At 41.3% G+C, this 23,856-nt stretch overlaps 1 protein-coding gene across 1 annotated transcript in view; it reads left to right on the plus strand.

The window, feature by feature from the left end:
- LOC145412192 (uncharacterized) overlaps positions 1-20,062 on the plus strand; it is a 397,305-nt gene extending 377,243 nt beyond the window's left edge. Inside the window, exons 3-5 of the mRNA XM_080282120.1 lie at positions 10,112-10,254; positions 16,606-16,753; positions 19,813-20,062. Coding sequence (XP_080138246.1) covers positions 10,112-10,254; positions 16,606-16,753; positions 19,813-20,062 — 541 coding nt within the window. The remainder of the gene's footprint in view (positions 1-10,111; positions 10,255-16,605; positions 16,754-19,812) is intronic.
- The last annotated feature ends 3,794 nt before the right edge of the window (positions 20,063-23,856 follow it).

The raw sequence follows: 23,856 nt of genomic DNA on the forward strand, positions 1-23,856 counted from the left end.
TAGTGGAGAAGTATCTAGAGAAGGGAAAGAAAGTGTATGCTGCCTTCATGGACTTGGAGAAAGCTTATGACAGAACAGATAGACAAGGTATGTGGAAGGTAGTGAGAATATATGGAGTGGAGGGGAAATTGTTGAGTGCTATGAAGAGTATGTACGAAGGAGCTAGGGCTACGGTGCGAGTGGATGGTGAGCTGAGTGAGTTCTTTGATCTCAGTGTGGTACTGAAACAGGGTTGTGAGATGTCTCCATGGCTGTTTAATATATACATGGATGGGGTTGTAAAGGAGGTACAAGGTAGGGCAGTGGATGTGGGGCTGGCTCTAATGAATGAGGGTGAGATTTGGAAGATTCCGGTGTTGTTGTTTGCTGATGATACAGTATTGTTGAGTGAAGATGAATGGGAGTTCCAAGGTTTAGTGAATGAATTTGGGACAGTGTGTAGGAAGAGGCATCTGAAAGTTAATGTAAACAAGAGTAAAGTCATGGTGTTTGAGAGGAATGAAGTCACAGAATGCAGGGTGAGGTTGGATGGCGAGGATATGGAGAATGTGAGTGCGTTCAAGTACTTGGGTAGTGTGATGAGTAAGGATGGAACTTTGGGGGATGAAGTGCGTGAAAGGGTACAGCAGGGAAGGAAGGTTGTTGGTTCACTGAAAGCAGTGATGAGAAATAGGGAGATGAGTATGGAAGTTAAGAAGTCACTGCATGATAGTATTGTGATCCCTACCCTGACGTATGGAAGCGAGGCGTGGACCTTGGACCTTGCAAGAGGGGAACAAATCAAGAGTGAGAGCAGTGGAAATGATTTACTTGAGAGGAGCATGTGGAGTGACATGGAGGGACAGGTTGACGAATGAAAAAGTGAAGGAACGTTGTGGGGTGGATGTGGATGTGGTTGAGAAGATTAGGAGAAATACACTGAGGTGGTTTGGACATGTGGAGAGAATGGAGAATGAAAGACTGACTAAGAGGGTGTATGTAGGTGAGGTGGGGGGAGGGAGAGGGAGGGGAAGACCGAGGATGAGGTGGAGGGATGGAGTTGAGAGGTATATGAGGGAGGGGGGAGTGAGTTGGGGGGAGGGTAGTCAAATGGTGGGTGTCAGAGCGACTTGGAGGCGTTTTGTTTGCGGCCACCCTTTGCGGGATTAGGGCCTCAGCCTATAGATAGATAGACAGACAGAGGGCTGATTCTACATTTCCAACTGTGACAGCCGATGAAGAACTCCGGGGGAATGGAACATCGTCGAGAATGACTGTTACGATAAAGGCTGTCATTGTATGGGATGGTGTTTACCTGTATGTTTTTGAAGGTGGTACTCTGACAGCACAGAGGTACACCCGCGAACCAAAGTTTCGGTACCCCCCTCGATGGAAGGAAGTGGAAGTCAGGGTTAGAGAGAGGGCAGGTGAACGGACAACCGTGAATGGTACTTTGGAACTGAGCTACGAGGTGAATAGTGGGTAACCTAATGACACTGGATTCGAAACATTTCCGTGCTATTCACCTGCAAAACATTATGCGTTCGTAACATACATACTGTAACATATAACATAGACTACTGTGTTATCATGGTGTCCTGTGATACTGACCCATCTGTTTCGGATCCTCATCACACAAATAAAGCACCGAGCTAGTTGTATATAAGTTGCAACTTGTCATTATAACTGCAATTATAGTTTTTGTGAATGTTATCCCTGGATTGTCTATAGCCATAATATAGAATGATTGTGAATTTAATGTTGATTCTCACAGTAGTTGTGCGGATGGTTATATACGAGTATGTGGCAATCATTTTATGTGGACGACTAAACCACATTGTGATGGACAGCGGAGAGCATTCGCCAATAATTTACTATAACCAGGTGAAATAAGATGCAAACAACACAAAACATTATAAGACAACGAAGACAAAGCTGTGGTATCCTGTTCCGCCTTGTTATCAAGGCCTTAACTGGGGCTTCACCTCATACGTGCATTATTTTCCTTCAGTCTCTGCCTCTTTTATTACTCTTACTTCCCGGTATCCTCTTACTGCGAGTCGTCATATTCCTTGGAGGGTTTCTTGTCGTCCGGTCCTATAACCCGTACTGTATTACATTATTCCTTGCATCATCACTCCCAAACAAACAACGTTAGCACAAGACTGTGTTAATATCATTATTGCCACTGCCACTACTATTCCCCCTTTCCCCATTGTGTCTACTGCAATTCCCCTCACAGTACTACTACTGCTGCTCCTATTACTACTCCACTATAAATCTGTATAATAAAACATATGATTGTCCTTATGTCTGTGTATCTGTTAATCATATTGTCCTTGTCCCACCGTCGACAACTCGTCACTTACCCCGCACCGCTACCCCAGTTGCACCCCACCCCCCTCTCTCCCACCCGCCATGAGCTCTATTCCTCCCCCACTCCGAACCATTTTACCCCTCACCTCCTTCTTGGGCCACCAGGCCTGTTGTTCACCTTTTACCGGTGAATATACGTGGCATGCATTAATAAGAATAATTATAAAATTGACAACAACAACATACATCTGCAGTATTCCGAACATTACATAATTATAAAAGTCGCAGACCCAAACGTGCCTATATTACGGAGCTCTGATATATTAACCACAGAACCGACCACAGACCGTTCCTATCATTGCCACTGGACCTTACCTGAAGCACTTCACCATAGTAATACAACCCACTGAAGTCCTTTGTGGGATCACTACACATGTTTGGAAAAAAATAATAGCGCACAACATGCCTACAACCCATTAAAATACACCTGTGATGTTTCACTGACATCCATTAAATTGCCTAGAAGTTAGCGGACAAACAAACACACGGCTGGACATAGACTGAGGCCAAATGTCTCGCATCGGTATATGACAACCTGACAAAACTATTACGATCCTGCTTTGTAGGTGTCATCATTGTTATAATAATAATAATAATAATAATCGTAGTAGTAGTAGTAGAAGTAGTAGTAGTAGTAGTAGTAGTAATCATGTTAATATCCATGATACAGAGGAGGACAAACACCATAATCTCCCTGATAAAACAAGTGAAAACAGGTGTGACATATAAAACCAAACAGTGCCATAATATGCTGTAATGGTAGGGTTATAGTAATACTAAATTAATGTTTGACCGCAACCCAACCTTCTGTCATGGCAAACAGATTCTGCATTGCGTCGACACATGCTATTCCAGTGTGTGTCCTTCTCAGTATCGTGCCTAATAACATGTGATTAATTATTATTATTATTATTATTATTATTACTGTGCTGACACCTGCAATGCAGGATCACAAGAGTTTTGTAAGGTCGTTACATACCTATGCGAGACATTCTGCTTCTGTCTGTCTGTATCCAGTCGTTTGTTTGGTTGTCCACTAACTTCTCCTAGGCTATTTGATGGATGTCAGTGAAACATCATATGCTTATTTTAGTGGTTTGTAGGCATGTTGTGCACTGTTATATTTCCCAAACACGTGTAGCGATCTCACAGAGGACTACAGTGGGTTGTATTACCATGGTGAAGTGCTATAGGGAAGGTGCAGTGGTAATGATAAGAACGGTCTGGTGTCGGTTTTGTGGTTAATATATCAGTGCTCCGTAATATAAGCACGTTTGGGTCGGCAGTTATTAAGTGTAATGTTAGGAACACTACAGTACACATCTACGATGTTGTTGTTATTATTATAATATTATCGCCTACCTTTAGAAGGCGGAGCGATCATGTTTTTAACTGCATGTGTGTGTGTGTGTGTGTGTGTGTGTGTGTGTGTGTGTGTGTGTGTGTGTGTGTGTGTGTGTGTGTGTGTGTGTGTGTGTGTGTGTGTTCCTAATATATCTCATGAACGGCTTGAGCTATCAACATGAAGCCTTGGGCGTATCAAGATATGGCCAAAATCTTGGAGGAGTTCGAAAATGGCAACTCGGGGTCAGAGTCAAGGTCACCAAACTAACTGCTAAAGGTCAACTAGTTTTTATTGCCTGCCTTTAGCACCATTAAATCTCATGAATGGCTTGAGCTCTCAACATAAAACCTTCATGGTATCAATATATGGCCTAAAGTTTGGACTTGGCAAACAGAATATTTCAGAGGGCGATTACCGTTTAGCTCTCAAATGCCTTCTTTTTTATTATTAATGCATGTCACGTATATTCACCGGTAAAGGGTGAACAACAGGCCTTCTGGCCCAAGGATGAGGTGAAGGGTAATGTGGTGTCGGAGTGGGGGAGGAGTAGAATCCATGGTGGGTGGGAACTGGAGTAGCGGTGCCGGGTCAGTGACGAATTGTCGACGGTGGGACAGAGACAATAATTATGATTAACAGATACACAGACATAAGGACAATCATATTTATTATTATACAGATTTATAGTGGAGTAGTAATAGGAGCAGCAGTAGTAGTACTGTGAGGGAAATTAGACACAATAGGAAAATGGGGATTACAGTAGTAGTGGAAGTGGCAATAATGGTATTAACAGATTCAGCAGTCTTGTGCTAACGTTGTTTGTCTGGGAGTGATGATGCAAGGAATAATGTAATACAGTACGGTTATAGGACCGGACGACAAGAAACCCACCAAGGAATATGACGACTCGCAGTAAGAGGATACCGGGAAGTAAGAGTAATAAAAGAGGCAGAGACTGAAGGAAAATAATGCACGTATGAGGCGAAGCCCCATTTAAGGCCTTGATAACAAGGCGGAGCAGGATACCACAGCTGTGTCTTCATTGTCTCATAATATTTTATGTTGTTTGCATCTAATTTCATCTGGTTATAGTAAATTATTGGCGAATGCTCTCCGCTGTCCATCACAATGTGGTTTAGTCGTCCACATAAAATGATTGCCACATAGATAACCATCCACACAACTACTGTGAAAATTAACATTAAATTCACAACCATTCTTTATTATAGCTATAGACAATCCAGGGATAACATTCACAAAAATAATAACTGTAGTTATAATGACAAGTTGCAACTTAAATACAACTTGCTCGGTGATTTATTTGTGTGACGAGGATCCGAAACAGATGGGTCAATATCACAGGACACCATGGTAACACAGTAGTCTATGTTATATGTTACAGTATGTATGTTACGAACGCATAATGTTTTGCAGGTGAATAGCATGGAAATGTTTCGAATCCAGTGTCATTAGGTTGCTCACTATTCGCCTCGTAGCTCAGTTCCAAAGTACCACTCACGGTTGTCCGTTCACCTGCCCTCTCTCTAACCCTGACTTCCACTTCCTTCCATCGAGGGGGGGGGGTACCGAAACTTTGGTTCGCGGGTTTACATAGACAACATTCTAAAGCCAATTGTCCTCCTTCTGTAGGCAGTGTGCGTACAGAATTTCACTCTTATGCGTGATAATGCCCGTCAACACACAGACCAGCTAACTTCTGCATTCCTGGAACAGAAAGGTACTGAGGTGATGAATTCGCCAGCAAGGTCCCCTGACCTAAACCAAATCGAACTCTTCTACGACATGGTGTTTAACCATACACAACACCACACAAGCCCTGCAGGTCCTTAAACATACCGCGGTGCAAGAATGGCAGGACATACCCCTGGTTGACATAAGGGGCATCATCAAAAATATGCCACAAAGATGCAGGCAGCATATACAGGCAAGGGGAGGCCATACACATTACTAAAAACACACACTCACATGAAGCTACAGTTATACTTTTTCCACGGAGCTTTAACCCACTTTCCTCTCTGCGTGCGTGTCAGCTCAGCATTGTTTACACACTGCTCTTCACGTCGGTCCTCACCATTTTGCTCTAGTTATTTGTGGACATGCTGTTGCTGTTCCTACTATGAATTACAGAGATATTTCTTTCACATTAAAAATAAAAATGAAACGCTTAAAATGTGTTCCCTTGAGTTATCGAGTACTGTGCTGTCAACGCATATAAGATTTTTTAACCTGCCTTTTTATGTTTGGGATGCAGATTAATTTTACACCTTTTGGAATATACATTATGAAGTTGTATTATGCTACTAGTAAACGAAAATGAAATTCTGGTAATATTGGAGTGTAACATGAGAGGGAGATTAAATATTTTACTTGTTCCCCATTTTGGAAACTAATAATAGTGAAAATTATATGTGTTATTAAAGTGCTCATGCATGATACAGTTTCCAGTGCTGTTATTTTCATCTTGTGTGTGTGTGTGTGTGTGTGTGTGTGTGTGTGTGTGTGTGTGTGTGTGTGTGTGTGTGTGTGTGTGTGTGTGTGTGTGTGTGTGTGTGTGTGTGTGTGTGTGTGTGTGTGTGTGTGTGTGTGTGTGTGTGTGTGTGTGTGTTTAGACTCAGTTGCTTTCATTCTATGCTATCTCAATCAAGTCAGCACAATGACGCTCATTTCACTGTATATATGCTATTATCTATCTATCTATTGCCAGACGCCTTAATCCTTTATACGGGGTGGCCACAAACAAATAGCCTCCACGTCACCCTGTCCCCCGCCAATTCACTGCCACCAGAGGATTTTATAACAGCCATAGTAGCATCTCTGGTAGTGAAAGGCGTAGCAACACTATCTATAACACTCATTTCTACACTCGTCTACACTGAGTTGAAATGGAGTGAGATACAATACTTAGAAATGTAATTAATGGTGATGCGTTTTATTGTGTAAGTCATGCCTGTTTCACGGCGTGTGTGTATTCGTTCTCTTTCATTTCCTGTGTCGAGGCGTATTACACTCATATTCATTTCCTTCTCTCTCTCGTCTCTCTCTCATGCAGCAACTACTGTAATAATAATAATAATAATAATAATAATAATAATAATAAAAATAATAATGGTGGTGATGCTGACTAATGAAAAACAAATAATAATAATGATAAAAAAAAATGTAATAATAATAATAACTGGAACTCTGTAACTGTCCTGTGGACAGTCACTTGTCTCCACGTACGTAGTAAGTGGAGACTGTAATAAAGTTAAATAAACTCTTAGGAATCTATCCGCCAAGTTTCATCTTCAGATTCCTTGTGCAGGTTGGACTGAAATCTCCAGAAGACACAACCAAATTATCTCGTTCACTCATCATACTGATATGAGTGTTTCTGCCATGCTCTTCCACAGCACATAAAGGATTTGGATTTTTTTTTCTATTCGCAATGGCCCATGCCAGGACACATAACCTGGGCCCCTCACATTTCGTCTGCAGTCTCCGTTTCCCCCAGAATCGTCGTGAGACTCTGAGGCCAGAATAATAATAATAATACCAGCAAAAGAATAGTTCTCCCTCTTTAGTAGGTGGATAATAATAATAATAATAATAATAATAATAATAATAATAGTAATAATAATAATAATAACCAGAGCTCTGTCACTGTCCTGCAGAGAGTCACTAGTTTCCACCTTCTGTTTCTTAAAATGACCTTGACCCCATTGAGGATTTTTGGAATATTTTTCTATCAGCAATGGCCCATATCAGGACATATAACCTGGGCCATTCAGATTGCTTGCGCAGGTCATATTGAAATCTCCAGTAGACACGACCAACTTATCTCGTTCACAATATAATATTGATATGACTCATGTCCTTCCACTGCATAAAGGCTTTGGATTTTTTTTTTTTTCTATTAGCAATGGCCCATGCCAGGACACACAGGCTAGCCCGAGCCCATCAGATTCCTCGCCCAATCTCGGTTCTCCTGGAATCGTTGCGAGACTCTGAGGCGGGAATAATGATGATAATAACAATAATAGTAATAATAATAATAATAATAATAATAATAAATAATAATAAAAATAATAATAATAATAATAATAATAATAATAATATTAATAACAGCAAAAAACAATAGTCTCCACCTATATAACAGGTAAAGGCTAATAATATCTGTACTATGAATACAAATCAAGATATTACATCGTACAAAAACAGAATATCCAATCAGTCTCTCTCACCAGACAACTACAAAACACACACACACACACACACACACACACACACACACACACACACACACACACACACACACACACACACACACCGTCCCCACGCCTCTATCAAGCCCCATGCTATGTCTCGTGTCTACATATACTCCTGGAGCCACGGTGACTCGGTGTTAACGTATCCATGCTTGTGATCTGCCTGTGTGTGTGTGTGTGTGTGTGTGTGTGTGTGTGTGTGTGTGTGTGTGTGTGTGTGTGTGTGTGTGTGTTTTAGGATCTGATACCTTGTTCATGGTGGATATGTATAACGTGTTTGCTGATACAGCCTTTTATTCTGATAAATATCCCTAACCCTTTTCAGCTCAGTCGGCGAGCAAGTGTAGTCAGGATTGCTGATTTGACTAGTAACCAAGGAGACTCATTACTACCTCATAACTACAGCTCATGGCTTTTTATGCAACCGGGACATAGTATTCAAGCTGTGTGAAATGACTAGTAACAAAGGAGACTCATTAATATCTCACAACATTGGCTAATTGATTTTCGTGCAACCAAGACTTAGTATTCAGGCTGACTAGTAACCAAGGAGACTCGTTACCAAATCATAACACTGCTCCAAACGAAAATCAGTCTATCCTATTCAAGTCTTGTGATTTGACTAGTAACCAAGGAGACTCGTTTCTGACTCATTACCCTGCTTCAGTTGACAATATTCGTGTATCATCAATAGTATATCCTTTTGTATGTCTGTAACTTATTTTCCCTTATTTCAGTGACAGGAAATGACAGTTCTACAGCACTGTCCTCTCTATAGCACTTCCTCGTGACTAGCATCATTATCTGGCGCTAATTTCTTGCTACGACTCAGTATTAATGATGGAGAGACGGCAATGTTAGGCCAGGTTAAGGTGAAAAGAGTAAAGGATTTGAAGCTCTGTTAGTGTGGATATTTACAGTGTGTTTTGGTATATGTTCCTTCGCATGCGTCTGCTGGCAAGAACCGGAGTCAAATAGGGTGTTGCTCAAATAAAAGATGATAATAATAATAATAATAATAATAATAATAATAATAATGATGAGAGAGAGAGAGAGAGAGAGAGAGAGGATACCGTTCAACTATTCCTTTCTTACTCTAACTTGGCCTAAAGTTATCATCTCTCCGTCTTGAATGCTGGAGTGTAACAGTGGAATAACACAAGAATATGATGCTAGTCACAAAGAGGTTCAGTGGAAAGGTTGCAGAGCTGGAGTATTGTCTTTTCCTGCCACTGAGCTACGTGAAATGAGTTGCGAAAGGGGAAAAAATAATCAGGACCAACTTAAACATAGTATATATACTTTTTTTTACTCAACTCCTCTCTTATTTTGTTGACCTCCAGTGGTTAAAGAACATAGAGAATAATCCAGCACACTCCTCTATCTATCTATCTATTGCCAGACGGCTAAATCCCTTAAGGGGTGGCCACAAACAAATCGCCTCCATGTCGCCCTGTCCCTCGCCATTTCATTGCCCTGCTTCTATATCACCCCCCCTCTCTCATAGCCTATACCTTTCCACTCCATCCCTCCATCTCATCCTTGGCCTCCCCCTCCCTCCCCCCCCCTCCACCTCACTCACATACACTCTCCTCGTCAGTCTCCTCTAACTACCTTCACAAAATTTCTGGCATATTTTAGATCACTGTATATTTTTACAGTTATTATACACTTTTTACTCTAAGTTGGTCCAGATTTTCGTCGTGTTGCAGCTTATTTGACGTAGCTCAGTGGCAGAAAAAGATAACACTAATGATCTATATCCTATCCACAGCACTTCTTTGTGACTAACAGCATCTTCTAGTGTTATTCTATTGCTGTAACTCAGTATTCAAGGTGAAGAGATGGCAATTTTAGTTATAAAGTATAAAGAGTATTGTGAAAGGTGGTAATCCGAGGGAGAAAATTTACAACCCACATTGTAAGCTCTGGAAATGTTGGGTGGGAGAGAGAGACATGCTGGACCTTGAATTCTTTAGTTTCTCTACGATTCAGGGCAACACAGAACCCGTCTTCAGAGAGTGGCCGGAAATGTCAGAGAATATAAAGAATCCAAACTCTAACCTGTGTCTCTCTCACCCAACATTTCCACTTGCAGTCGAACCTCTCTGTTGTAAGCTATCTTTTCCCTTTTCGTGGCCAGGGCGTTCAAGGGCGGGATGCGCTGTGTGGACGGGTACACAGCGCAGTGCCTCTCACAGGTGGAGAGAGCTGGTCTGGAGGAGCACCTCAAGGGGGCACGCTCTACCCTCGCCTTCCTCTGTGACGATCCGGTGTTTCAGAAAGGTTAGTTACTTGTTGATTTTTTCTCTTATGTAAGTTCTATTCTCCTTGCCGTTACTAATTTCGGAACTCGTTCTCCTTAGCGATTAATTTTTACCTATCACATCTTCATATTCTTCTATTTCTGGGGATTTTCACAAACATGGGAAGAAGAAGGAAGAGAACACGGGTGAAGCAGAGTTGAGATTTGTTCCAGACTAAACAATTTTCACTTGACTTTGGCATAAAATTTACATTTTTCCTTTATATATTTTTACTTAATAGATTACCACTAGAAAATGATACTAGTCACGAAGAAGTGCTATGTGAGGGATGAAGAGCTAGGCCCTTCTCTTTTTCTGCCACTGAGCTACGTGAAATTAGCTGCAAAGGGCGAAATTCTGGGCCAGGTTAAGATAAAAGATCCATAGTTGTACCTCTGGCTTCTTCGGGGGATCTAAAGAAGCTCATGGGCAATTTTTCTCGTTGGTTAAGTGAGCTCCCTAACACCCCATCCAAAGCGACTTATTCTGCTTACTACACCTAGTCGTCCTCTTATATGTTACTTAATTCATTCTAATATCACCAAACCCTGCATAAATAACGTATAAAAGGGGTATGAGTGTGATATGATGATCTATCTATCTATTGCCACACGCCTTAATCCCGTAAGAGTGTCCACAAACAAATCGCATCCATGTCGCCCAGTCCCCCGCCATTTCATTGCCCTGTTCCCAGCTCACATCCCCCTCTCTCATATACCTCTCCACTTCATCCCTGCATCTCATCCTTGGCCTACCCCTCCCTCTCCCCTTCTCCACCTCTCACATACACTGTCCTCGTCAGTCTCTCTCTCCATCCTCTCCACATGGCCAAACCACCTTAATGTGTTTCTCCTAACGCTTCCAATCACATCCACATCCACACCACAACGCTAATATAATGATACTGAATGATAATAGCCAGGGAGGTAAACAGATTTATGTTCGTAAGTTCCAGGGTAGGAGAAGGTGTGGTAGATTAGCACGGTAAGGGATGAATAAGGTGAATGAATGCAAGAAAAAGCGAGACATCAATGGTAGGTAAGCTAAAAGTTGCCAAAGGATCAAAATGAATAAAGAAAGTATGTATGAAGATGCACACAAAGGTCGCACCCCTTTTTCATTTGACATTCAACTAACTATGCCCTAATTGTATAAATGAACCGCAGCTAAAAACTAATGCTTCTTGCAGTCCTTGTAGCCCTATTAGGATCACAGGAGTTCAGGGCTCTAGGCAAAGTAAGTGAGGTATCTAGGCAAATGTGACAGGATGTTGAATACTAAGCAACACCATGTAGTGAGTAAACTTTATCAGAATCTTCTTAAATCCATATGGTCCGCATCTGGTTGGACTACCGTAACCTCTTAGACCACCAGGCTTCCAAGGGTTCACAGTAGCACAAAGAAAAATATGTACAGGGTTTTGTCTGTGAGAAGGAGCCACGGAATCGATGGTTTGGGTGATGCATGAGTGACTATCTGGCTCATTTTTAGTGGTAGGGAGTTTGTTGGTTCTCTTACGGTTTGATACTGAGACGCTTATGATTCATTTGATTCGAAGTCTCGTCAGGTAAGGAGGCTCCCTAGCACCTCTTCCTTAGCTATTGATTGTAGGATATGGCTGGTTAGTATCTTTTTGTGCCCTACTTATGCAGAGTATGATTATATTTCAAGGATTTATACAGAATAGGATAGTAAGGTGTAATAAGCAATATGAATGGATTAGGATAGGACAGTAAGGTGTAATAAACAAAATGAATAGATTAGGATATGATAGTAAGGTGTAATAAGCAAAATGAATGGATTGGGATAGGATAGTAAGGTGTAATAAACAAAATGAATGGATTAGGATAGGATAGTAATGTGTAATAAGCAAAAAGAATGGATTAGCGTAGGATAGTAAGGTGTAATAAGCAAAATGAATTGATTAGGAAATAGTGTTAGGGAGCTTCTTTAACTGGCGAGAACACAGGTCTTCATTTAGCCGGTAACCTAACCTGCCTGTCAAAAGAGATTATTTTTACACCCACCTTGACACTAAGTTACTGTTTTTATTACACTCATAGTTTAGATATTAATGAGACACCGTTGATTTTTGCACTCACGGTAACCAAACTACTTATCCTGTAATTATATATTGTCTTTCTTATAAGGAGGGCGGGAGAGGGAAGGGGGAGGCCAAGGATGAGATGGAGGGTTGGAGTGGAGGGGTATATGAGAGAGGGGGATGAGAGCTAGGAGCAGGGCAGTGAAATGGCGTGGGACAGGGCGACATGGAGGCGACTTGTTTGTGGCCATCCCTTACGGGATTAAGGCGTCTGGCAATCGATAGATAGATAGACTTTCTTATAATAATATTTTCATGCTCAATTACCTAGAGCATTTTACCTGCCCTTGTTTCTCGTAATATAAGCCCATATTTACCTAAATGACCATGTTATTGTGCCTATATTTTTTTTTATATAAATTGTAGATACTAAAATTGAGGTTTATTGCTGAAAAGTCATAATACATAAGTTAATATTACGAAATGCAGGTGGGAAAAATAACATGTAGGTCAAAAAGTGATTTACATTCTCGAAATCGTGTCAAAATCAAGTGATATTTAGCTAATCCGTAGCAGTGGGGGACAGGGCGACATGGAGGCGATTTGTTTGCGGCTACCCCTTACGGGATTAAGGCTTCTGGCAATAGCTAGATAGATAGTTTTAAAATGTCAGTCAGGTTGGAATCCTGTTTCATTACTCCGAATTTCACACGTGTACAGGGACTATGGACTGCTATGTACAGTTGTGTGCAGAAGTTTGCCGCCACTTCGCTACTGGCTGAGTCAGTGGAAGGTTTTTTGCATGATCTCTCTCTCTCCCCCCCCCTCTTTCTCTCTCTCTCTCTCTCTCTCTCTCTCTCTAGGTGATGGCAAAATGAAACATGCAATCAAAATGAATATGGAAAGGAAGGTTACTGATGGTCGTTTGGGGTGAAATAAGAAGCGTGGATTGCAGAGCCCCTATTCTCGTCGGCTGAGGAAGCTGCCTAACACCTTTTCTTAAGCGATTTATTCTGTTTATTACACCTTACATTCCTTTTCCGTGTTACACCTTTTCCTAAGTGATTTGTTTTGTTTATTACACCTTACTGTCCTCCTCTGTGGTTACACCTTTACCTAAGTGATTTGTTTTGTTTATTACACCTTGCTGTCCTCTTCTGTGTTACACCTTTACCTAAGCGATTTATTTTGTTTATTACACCTTACTGTCCTCTTCTGTGTTACATAAATACTTCTAATATCGCCATACTCTGCAAAAAAGGGTATAAAAAGGATATTAACCAGCTATATTCAAAACTCAATCACTAAAGAAGAGGTGTTAGGGAGCATCCATATCCGACGAGAACACGAACCCAATCAGTTCCTCATATTCTTGCTTTTTACATCTCCTCCTCTTCCTCCCCCTCCTCCTCCTCCTCCTTCTCCTCTTTCTCCTCCCCCTCCATCGTCGAGGTGTTTGGCTTTGTGATTAATTCTCAAGGTCTTGCTGACCCAGTATTATATTCCAGTAAACGCTTGATTACTTGGTTCAACCGAGAGGGAGTCACTGAAGCCTGAGTATGCTAAATCTATCACCAATAATCTTAAACGCAAATTGGAGGCAGTCTCCACACACACACACACACACACACACACACACACACACACACACACACACACACACACACACACACACACACACACACATTTTTATTTTTATTTATTTATTTTTTGGAGGGTAATACACCAGTACACCATTCATTTATCAAACAGCTCTGCCATGTATTCAGTGCGGACGTTGGATGTTAGTGCCGAAGTGGTGACATATGGAGGTGTAAGGTGCATAGCAAAACCGCTAGGCCTCGGGGGAACGGGTGTTAAAGCCTATAAAATTATGTGATGCTGTAGTTACTGGTATGATGAGGCAACATCCTTGATACAAAATGCAGTTCTCATCCATGTAGCACGACCAGAGGATTCCCGCGTTCATCCCAGGCTTTGGAAATTATCGTTTAAAATTGGGGGTTTGCAGTCCACCCTCCGATTTAAGGGTGAAACTTACGACCGTAGCTTTCTCATGATCGCGACAATTTTGGCTTAGTATTCCAGAGTGTCATAAATATTATCTATTTTATCTATCTATCTATATACCTAGGCTGCTTCCCCCAAGGAAAGGGAGGTAGCCGTGACAGGACGACACACTCCCAATTTATTCATCCACACACACATTCATTTGCGTCTTAGCCTCAAGGTGAGAAGGGACAAATCCTCACCGCACCACACCGCACGAGGGTCAGCTGCGCAGTGCAATCAGTGACATTCGCATCAGGGTCCGACAGCAGAGCTGGTTTACCCCTGCCACATCATAATGGACCCATCCCCTTACCGGCACCTGACCTGATCAGCTGATCAGACCAAATGTGGGACAATATCCCCTCAAGGCCGCGTCACCATTTATTTATTCACAATTTCTCTCAAGTCATCCCTATCACGCACAGCCATTCTTCCATGCTCAACAGATATCATTCTCACATCCAACGCTCTCTTCACACTGTCCGTCCATCTTGTTCGTGGTCTTCCTCTCAGCCTTACACCTCTCACATCCGATCCAGTTATCTTTTTCACCAGTCGCTCATCAACCATTCTCTCCGTATGCCCAGACCATCGCAACAGTCTCTTCTCTACTCGATCAGCCATCTCCTGCAAAACTCCAGTTCTTCACACTTCATCATTTCTCACTCGATCCATACGCGTCACTCCAAACATGCAGAAAGCGTTAAATACTGTCGCCATTAACTCTTCCATGATCAGGGCAATTCTCTTACCTGGTATTCTATTCCATCTAACTCCTGGTGATGTGTGTCTGTCGGCGGGAGAATAAGTAGAGTCAAGTGTGTTGTTATCAACACCATTAACTCTGTCATGGTCCGTCCACCCCTACCACATTCACTTAGCTGAGTTATAAAAGCCTGAGTTAGCGTTACCAAGTTCATGACTGGGATAACTAGTATTCAATTCAAGCTGATGTTAGATAACTTGACTCGTATTTGGCTGAGTTGTTGTTCTTGCTTAACCCCGGTCTGTCTCGCCATGCAGACCCATCGGCCACAGGTAACCAACTGCCTCTGTAGGATCGTCCTCTAGGTCCAGCGCCGTTCATGTGCGTGTAGAGAACCAGCGCCTCCTTGTGGTAGACAGCGCCTCACCAGGGTCACACCAGGATCTTGACCACGGCGAGGTGAGGGGGAAATATGTAGGGTGGACGGCGCAGCTGCTCCACTTAAGGTGTACAGTGCCATCATGCGTAGGCTTCTCTTCGGCTGAGGGTAAAATATTAGAACCTTCACAAATGTTAATACTACCACCGCTCACTCTCCCACGATAGGGTAAACTCAAGTATATACTCGTATTCACTGCTTAGAGCAATCTTTTAAATATATCCTTGCTATAGGGTGACAACGACCATTTGCTGCAACGTTGATTGAATGGGATTTATCTGCCGCATTAACAAAACTTAGAAGGCAAAGGGAAAGACACCATATGTACCCAGTTTTCAGTTACAATTTCTGAAGCCCTTGACGGAGATAGAATGATTCAGACTTTTCTGTATCGTACCTGGCTGCGTTCTGTAACGTGGGATGCAGGCTAATGGAATCGACAGTAAATAATCATCAGCATCTAGAAATTACGCATCACAAACTATAGACTTTCCAACATTTTCACCTCGTAATTTCCAACAATTCGACCGTTTGTAGTCAATAAATAAATCCTTCTCCTCTTACTAGGCTACGTTCTTAGATGTGGAATGCTGGCTTAAAAATCAAATGTATCACAAGCCTCCAACAGAAAGGCATCACAAACTATGGGCTTGCCAACACATTCGTCTTCTAAGTTGTAACAGTTTAACTCTTTGTACACCAGTATATTAAATCCTCTTTCTTGTATGTGGCTTCGTTCTCGGATGTGGGGGATAACACTTTAACTCTTTGTAAATCACTAAATTAATCTTCCTCCTTCACAATGCTCCTCCTTCTCGTACGTGGCTTCATTCTTAGATGTGGGGTAACACTTTAACTCTTTAGGGTAACATTTTAACTCTTTAGGGTAACACTTTAACTCTTTGGGGTAACACTTTAACTCTTTGTAAATCACTAAATTAATCTTCCTCCTTCAAAATACTACTCCTTCTCGTACGTGGCTCCGTTCTCAGATGTAGGGTAACACTTTAAGTCTTTTGGATAACACTTTAACTCTTTGGGGTAACACTTTAACTCTTTTTTAATCACTAAATTAATCTTCCTCCTTCAGAATACCTATCGCACAGCACCTGCATCCGTGACATCCAAGGTGACTGGGAGAGATGTCACCAACACTTCAAGTATGAGGTGCACAGGGCCCACGTCACCCACCCTGCCAACACCACTTCAAGGATCACCAGGGATCACCAAGTGTGCTGGTTAGTGATGAGCCTGATGACAAAATTATTATTATTATTATTACTGAAGTAGTAGTAGTAGTAGTAGTAGTAGTAGCAGTAGTAGTAGCAGTAGCAGTAGTAGCAGTAGTGGTAGGTGTTGTTGTTATTGTGGTCACAGGCACATTTGAACACTAACTCAGTGGACTACAGGGTAAGGTTGCTCTTTTGCAGGGAGCTGGGTAACTTTTATATTACCGGACAGTTCCACCGTCCGGTTACATCCGTTCCCCCACGTGAAGGCGTCCCTCTCCACCACCAGCAAGCAGTAATAATGACAAATACATTACATAGGGGTATAAAGAAAGTGCAAGCAACAAGAATCCTATTGTGCTATAATGAGTTTTTCTTTTTGGGGAAACAACACCTACTAGGATTATAACCAAAGTGTGTGAGAAATGGATAGAAAAACAGATTCCTTTCTCCAATGACTGCGACGCTTCTTCAGGCCCCCCGTTAGTCAGACAGCCATGAAATACCCCCGCTACTCCCTCTCCCTCCCTTCTTCCCCTCTCCCGCCACCTTTTGCCACTTATACATGCTTGTCTGCCTCTTCCCCTGCTCACACTTTCCATCCCAGTGCCTAATCTGCTTCCTCAAACTGTTTCCCCTCCTTCAGCCCTTCCTTATTATGGAGATGGGGATCAAAATGTTGTTATTTATGGTTTAATGACTGTTATTTGTGGGCCAATTACTTTTATTTTTGGTCTAACTACTTACATTTATGGTCAAATTGATTTTATTCATGGTCTAATTACTGTTATTTATGGTCTAATCACTTTTATTTATGGTCTAATTACTTTTATTTATGGTCTAATTACTTTTGTTGTCGATTTACTTTTGTTTATGGCCTAATTACTTTTATGACCTAATTTTTGTGGTCGAATCACTTTTATGGTCTAATTACTTATGTTAGTGGTCTAATTACTTATATTTATGGTCTAATTACCTTTACTATTGACTAATCACTAATCTTATGGTCTAATTACTTTTATTTACGGTTTATTTACTTCCGTTATCTACTTTTATTTATGGTTTCATTATTTTATTGATGATCTGCTCGTAATTTTTGCGCTAATCACTCTTTTTTTATGGTCTTGAGCATTCTTTCTTGTGTGTGTGTGTGTGTGTGTGTGTGTGTGTGTGTGTGTGTGTGTGTCTTGTAGCAAACTGGGGTGTCAACTCCGTAAGCACAACATACGTAACTGTAAAGTTCGTAATATTCCTAAAAAGAAACTTAAGTGATTACTGCTGTTTAGTTTTTATCTCTCTTATCATCTGACACCAGTTTAATTTACTACTGTTATTTGTCTTGTTCGTATAACTCGTTACTTCAAAAAAAAAAAAAAAAAAAAAAAGAGAATAGGAAAAAAAAACTGCTCCTGTGATGTGGATATGAAGAGTGCCAGCAAACAAGATGATGTACCAAGCGTTAGCATTCACGCAATCATTTTTGTTACCGTACGATAACATCTCTAAATATCTATCTATCTATTGCCAGTTGCCTCAATCCCGTAAGGGGTGGCCACAAAAAAATCGCCTGCATGTCGCCCTGCCCCCCGCCATTTCACTGCCTTGCTCCCAGCTCACACCCCTCTCTCTCGTATACCTCTCCACTCCATCCCTCCATCTCATCCTTGGCCTCTATAAATATGAAGTTAATAACTAAGTCATTATTACTCGATGTACTGTATTATCCATCATAGCCCACAGTACATAAGCTTGGTTATCTTTACATTTAACACTCCCCACAAATGCTGAAAGTAAAAGACATCTTATTCTTATCAGTATCAATAACTTAAATGATATGCCTCTAATCTGAAGAATAGAAGAATGTGCTGTCTTTTGGGTGGATATGTCATTTGTGTTTGTATAATCGAATATATTTCTGATAATAACACTCAAGCATATGTGCCCAGGGGTTAATGCAAGAATGACTCGAAGCACACTCTTCATGAAAGATTATTTGAACCTTCATTTATCTCACTCAAGGAATACAGGGATGTGGCCCCATCTCGCCCAGGCCTGGCAGAGAGCCGGAGGGGGGAGGGGATATAGAACTTTTTCCCGTGTATAGATAGCAGGAACAGAAAGACAAAGGGCAGTCACAGTACATAATGGTGATAGTTTTAAGGCTCATGGGGAAGGCGGTGGCTGAATCGGTAGGGAGGCGGCTTGCAGTCATATTGGACCCAGGATTGAATCTCGGCTGGGACAAGGAACAGTTTAGGGATTTGAATTAAAAAAAAAAAAAAAAAAGCAGACTTTACTCATCTACCAGAAGACCCACCGACATGTCGTAAAAATACACCCGCTAATACCAATACACCAGTCCTGTATGAGAACCCTAGCATGTATTCAGTATGGACGGTAGGGGTTAGCGTCGAAGTGGTGACATGTGGAGGTATGAAGGAGGACTACCAGGCTATGGGATAAGCCCTGAAGCCTTTTCCCAGAGTCTGACCCATAAATAAAAAACTTTTCATGTGATGAGTTTCTTGAAGCTGAACGAAATCATATCACGTTAATGGGAATAAAATAACAAAGTCCCCCTCTTGTAGCCAGAGGGCGAAACAGGATGAGATTGGCGCTGTTGCAACCTAAGTGTATTGACGAAGCAAATATTTGATGAATTTGTCTATTTATCTATCTTTTGCCAGACGCCTTAATCCCGTAAGGAGTGGCCACAAACAAATCGCCTCCATGTCGCCCTGTCCCCTGCCATTTCACTGCCTTGCTCCCAGCTCACACTCTCATCTATCATATACCTCTCCACTCCATCCCTCCACCTCATCCTTGGCCTACCCCTTCCTCTCCCGCCCTCCACTTCACTCACATACACTCTCCTCGTCAGTCTCTCACTCTCCATCCTCTCCACATGGCCAAATCACCTCAGTGTGTTTCTGCTAACTCTTCCTATCACATCCACATCCATACCACAACGCTCCTTCACTTCTCATTTGTCAGTCTGTCTCTCCATGTGACTCCACAAGCTCCTATCGGTCAAAGGGTAAAGCACACACTCTCTTTCTCCCTCACAGCATCCGGGCAACCTTCCTGTCCTGTGTGTACCGGACCAGCTTCCTCAAGTGTGGCAAGACGCAGGCGGTGTTCCTGAAGAAAGTCACCGCCACACTCTCCTACAGCGACGTTCACCAGGAGAAATGCAGCAACCTTAGAGTCAACGAATGCTCTGCGGCCTCACCTATACCCTCCTTGCGTCACTGGAGTTCCTTTGTATTTACGAGCTTGGCGATGCTTTGGGTTACGGATCACCGCCTTCTGCCCTGATTGTGGTGCCGGATCGATGCTGTTATTGTGTATATTATTATAATTATACTGGTGATGGTCTGTGTTTCGCCTGGTTAGATGTATAGCCGTATTACTAAGCATAATTTTTCGTCCATATTCTCGTTGGTTAAGGATGTAACACCTTTTCCTAAGCGAATTATTTTGCCTATTACACCTTGACGTCCTCTTCTGTGTTACTTAAATTATCTTAATGCCACCATACTCTGCATAAGTAACGTACTAAAAGATGCTACCTACCCATCTCCAAAACTAAATCGATTAGGAAGAGGTGTTAGTGAGCTTCCAGCAGAGAATACATGCCTTTATCTTGGGCACACGATTCCAATTCTCCTTTTTTGTGCCCCTCTATTTATTAAGCTTGTGATTATACTGGTAAATCTGTGTGTGTTTTATATGGTCATTCCGTTGTATCACTGAGCTTTGTCTTTGTTTTGGTCACGCAGATCCACCACGTCCGTCAGCATTATTCTTTTCATTTTACCAACGTTGTGATGTTCCCTTGGTCATAGGTGAAGTTCTCTGGGCGTTGTGGTATGTTAAGACTCATATTCCAAGTCTTTGTGTGTGTGTGTGTGTGTGTGTGTGTGTGTGTGTGTGTGTGTGTTTCATTCCACCATTGTGTTTATTCACTTCAGTAGGAATACGGATTATTTTTATGCAAACTAATTCAAGGTAGTTTCAAAATCATCATCTTCACCTTCGATTACACATAAGCAACTTCATTGTTTAGATACTGGCGGGTTACTTCGTGGGTTACAACTCCCTAACACCTCTACCTAAGCGAATTATTTTGTTTATGACACCCTGCTGTCCTCGTCTGAGTTATTTAACACATTTTAATATAACTATTTTCTACATAAATAACTTGCAACACGATAGTAGCCACCCGTATGAAAAATAAATTAATAAGGAAGAGGTGTTAGGGAGTCTCCTTAACCCAAGGGAATTCGGTCATCGTGTTCATTTTTTCGCTTTCAATTAAATGACTCGGAAAATTAGTAAAGTCGTTCGTTACCAGTAATAAATCAATAACAAAATCATGTTCTCGGGGTGATGTTTTTTTTTATGATAAACAAGTCAAGCCTTCCATATTAAGTTGAATTATTAAGTATAGTAGTTCCCTTTCTTATACAGCTGCTTCATTATAGTGTGTATGTGTTTTTTTTCCTCTACCATGCACCGTTATTTGAAAAACCTGTGGCTGATTGTTCTTTTATTACTACGGTGTGAAAGTGTTCTATGTCTTTTCCTTGAGAGTCAGTTTGGGTCTTTCTACCGTTCTGAAAACACATATATCAGCTGGACATGGATCTGATCATAGACCCTTTAACTGAGGACTTGGTTTGTGTGTAATGGTGACTGGTAAATGGTGAAGGGTGAAACTCTTAATGTATCTCTGTGTACCACCTTCTTCCTCCGTTACTGTATTCCTCTATCAATATAGTCATGCACTCAACACCATACATCCACTCCCACAATGGATTTTATTACACTATTTGTATTTCTGGCCAGTTTTATTCAGCTCTGGAGTGACCTATCTTGAAGGTTAAGATTATTCTCTCTGTTAATGAACCTAATCCACTTAACTTTTTTTGCGTTCAAGAAATCATTTGTCCCTTTTCAGCAGTCTTGCATAATAGTAAGTCGTGATTTAAAAGAGTTGCAGTACTGAATCGAAAAATTACAGTGTCACCTTCCGTGAATACAGTGTTAAGTATGAAAGAACAATAAAAGGCTGAGTTATCTGAGGAAAACTTAATGGTAACATGATTGACAGGAGATTGTTAATGTCAAAGAGAAATATGACTGAAGCCAAGAATAACTTCACATTGAACTTATGTATTCATGATATAAACATAATGAAATTCGGTATCAGTATATCATTACATTAATTATTTTACGGCATAGTTATGATGCTATTAATGGAACAACTGATGATGATCGATACTGAGTAATTTAGGTAACAAGAAATACCATAATCAGGACAACTGGATAGCAGGAGAAGATGTCAGATTGAGTCAGATGTTTTGGATATGTTAAGTGTATTATGTTAGTTTTCCCGTGTATGTCAGTGGGTTCATGAATTTGTGTATAAAAAGGCACACGTGTATCATGATGTATTGCTCTTACCAAACGAATATCAATAAAATGGTTTTCTGTTGGATGATAATTGGTAACGTAATCTTTATAGACAATTTCATTTCCAGTATTTGATTGATAGAACTGGTGCTGGACTGGTCTGTAGCCAAATGGATTAAAAAAATACCAGCTACGTTTATTTTGTGACTGTCTAAGAAGTAAACCCCCTCTATGATGTAACTGTAAGGATGGAAGACTCGTGAATCCAGAGACGAGATACTTTACCTAGAACCAGTGGAAAGTTTCGGAACACTATTTCGAAACTTTAGAAGGGACTTAGTCTGGGCCTTTAGCTGTATCTGTTGATTGGTTGCCTAAGTGTATTCTCATAAGTATGTTTGTTTAGAGGAGGAATGTCGCCAGGGATTAAGCTGAACTCGAGAACATAGTGTCCGTTATCGTCTATTGGGGATTAGTGTGCGTTCACAGTGAGGCCAGAATGGATTTTTTTTTTCTTACGCAAATTGTTTGATCGTGTAGGCTAGGACAGAAATTAGGCAAAGAACACTCTATTTCGCTGGCTTACATTCTGGGCATTCAGTTCTCAGCGTCACCCGCATTATGTCTGATACCGAGAAACGGGGAGCACCCAACTTGGCCTTATGAAAACAGGTGTTCTTTTTTTCCAGTTTTCATATCACTTGGCATCTAGATATGCCCGGTACCGGCCTCAGTGTGAACGCAATCTTACAAGAAACAGTGTCAACAAGTACTATGGTGATCCCTAGTTTCCTTATCCTCCTGGCTCACGAGAAGTCAAAGACACGGTGAAGAAAAGTCAGGCAAAGTGGACACGGATTGTTTAGCAGTCTGATAGTAGTTCACGATGACGGAATGGCTTACACATACATCAAGGTCAACATTGTCACTGACGCCTACTACACTAGCACAGTCATGGAATATGATGTTTTTATCATGAAATGCAACTATAAAAAGGAAGGTATTTGTACCACCTAATGCACTCTCAGTGCTTCAGGATTTTGCATGTATACTGTGAACCAAGCTCCCTTCTGAAGTGTCTTTTTCAGAATGTTCTCAGTATTCTCCAAGCACCAATATGATTTCAAAACTTATAACAAACATGCATAATTTTGATAAGTGATTATATGTAAACTTGGCTCTGTGAGCTATAATAAATATGCTTGATCCCCACCCTCTTTCTTCAAACGTCTGGTCGTAACTCCTTCCTCCCGTCCTATTATTTCTAATCTAATGGAGTACATTTTGCATTCAGATTCAACCTTCCCTATCCCGACTTTATTTTTCCTCTCGTTCAAGTATTTTCTACTTCGTATATTTATCTTTTGCATTACTCATGTCTTCACCCTACAACCACTAACAGCAAAAATACTTTGTCCCCAACACGTCACCATGAATAGCGACACTTATTATACTCCATACAGTATCACTGTCAAAAATGCAATAGCAAAACATTGTCTTTTTTATACAAGGTAGAAGAAACCACAGGCTGGAAGCCTGCCATATTATTCCCTCTAAAGCCCCGTCCAGACGGTGCCTAAAACATTGCCCGAAACAATGCTAGGAACATGCTAGATTCATGCTTCCAAACATGCCAAAAATATGTTGCTGGACTGATTATCTTCAAACCTGTTCCTGGCGGGAAACGTCCACAC

This window comes from Coenobita brevimanus, chromosome 92 (assembly GCF_032717465.1).
Source record: "Coenobita brevimanus isolate Jiangsu-jjx chromosome 92, ASM3271746v2, whole genome shotgun sequence".
NCBI classification, from domain to species: domain Eukaryota; kingdom Metazoa; phylum Arthropoda; class Malacostraca; order Decapoda; family Coenobitidae; genus Coenobita; species Coenobita brevimanus.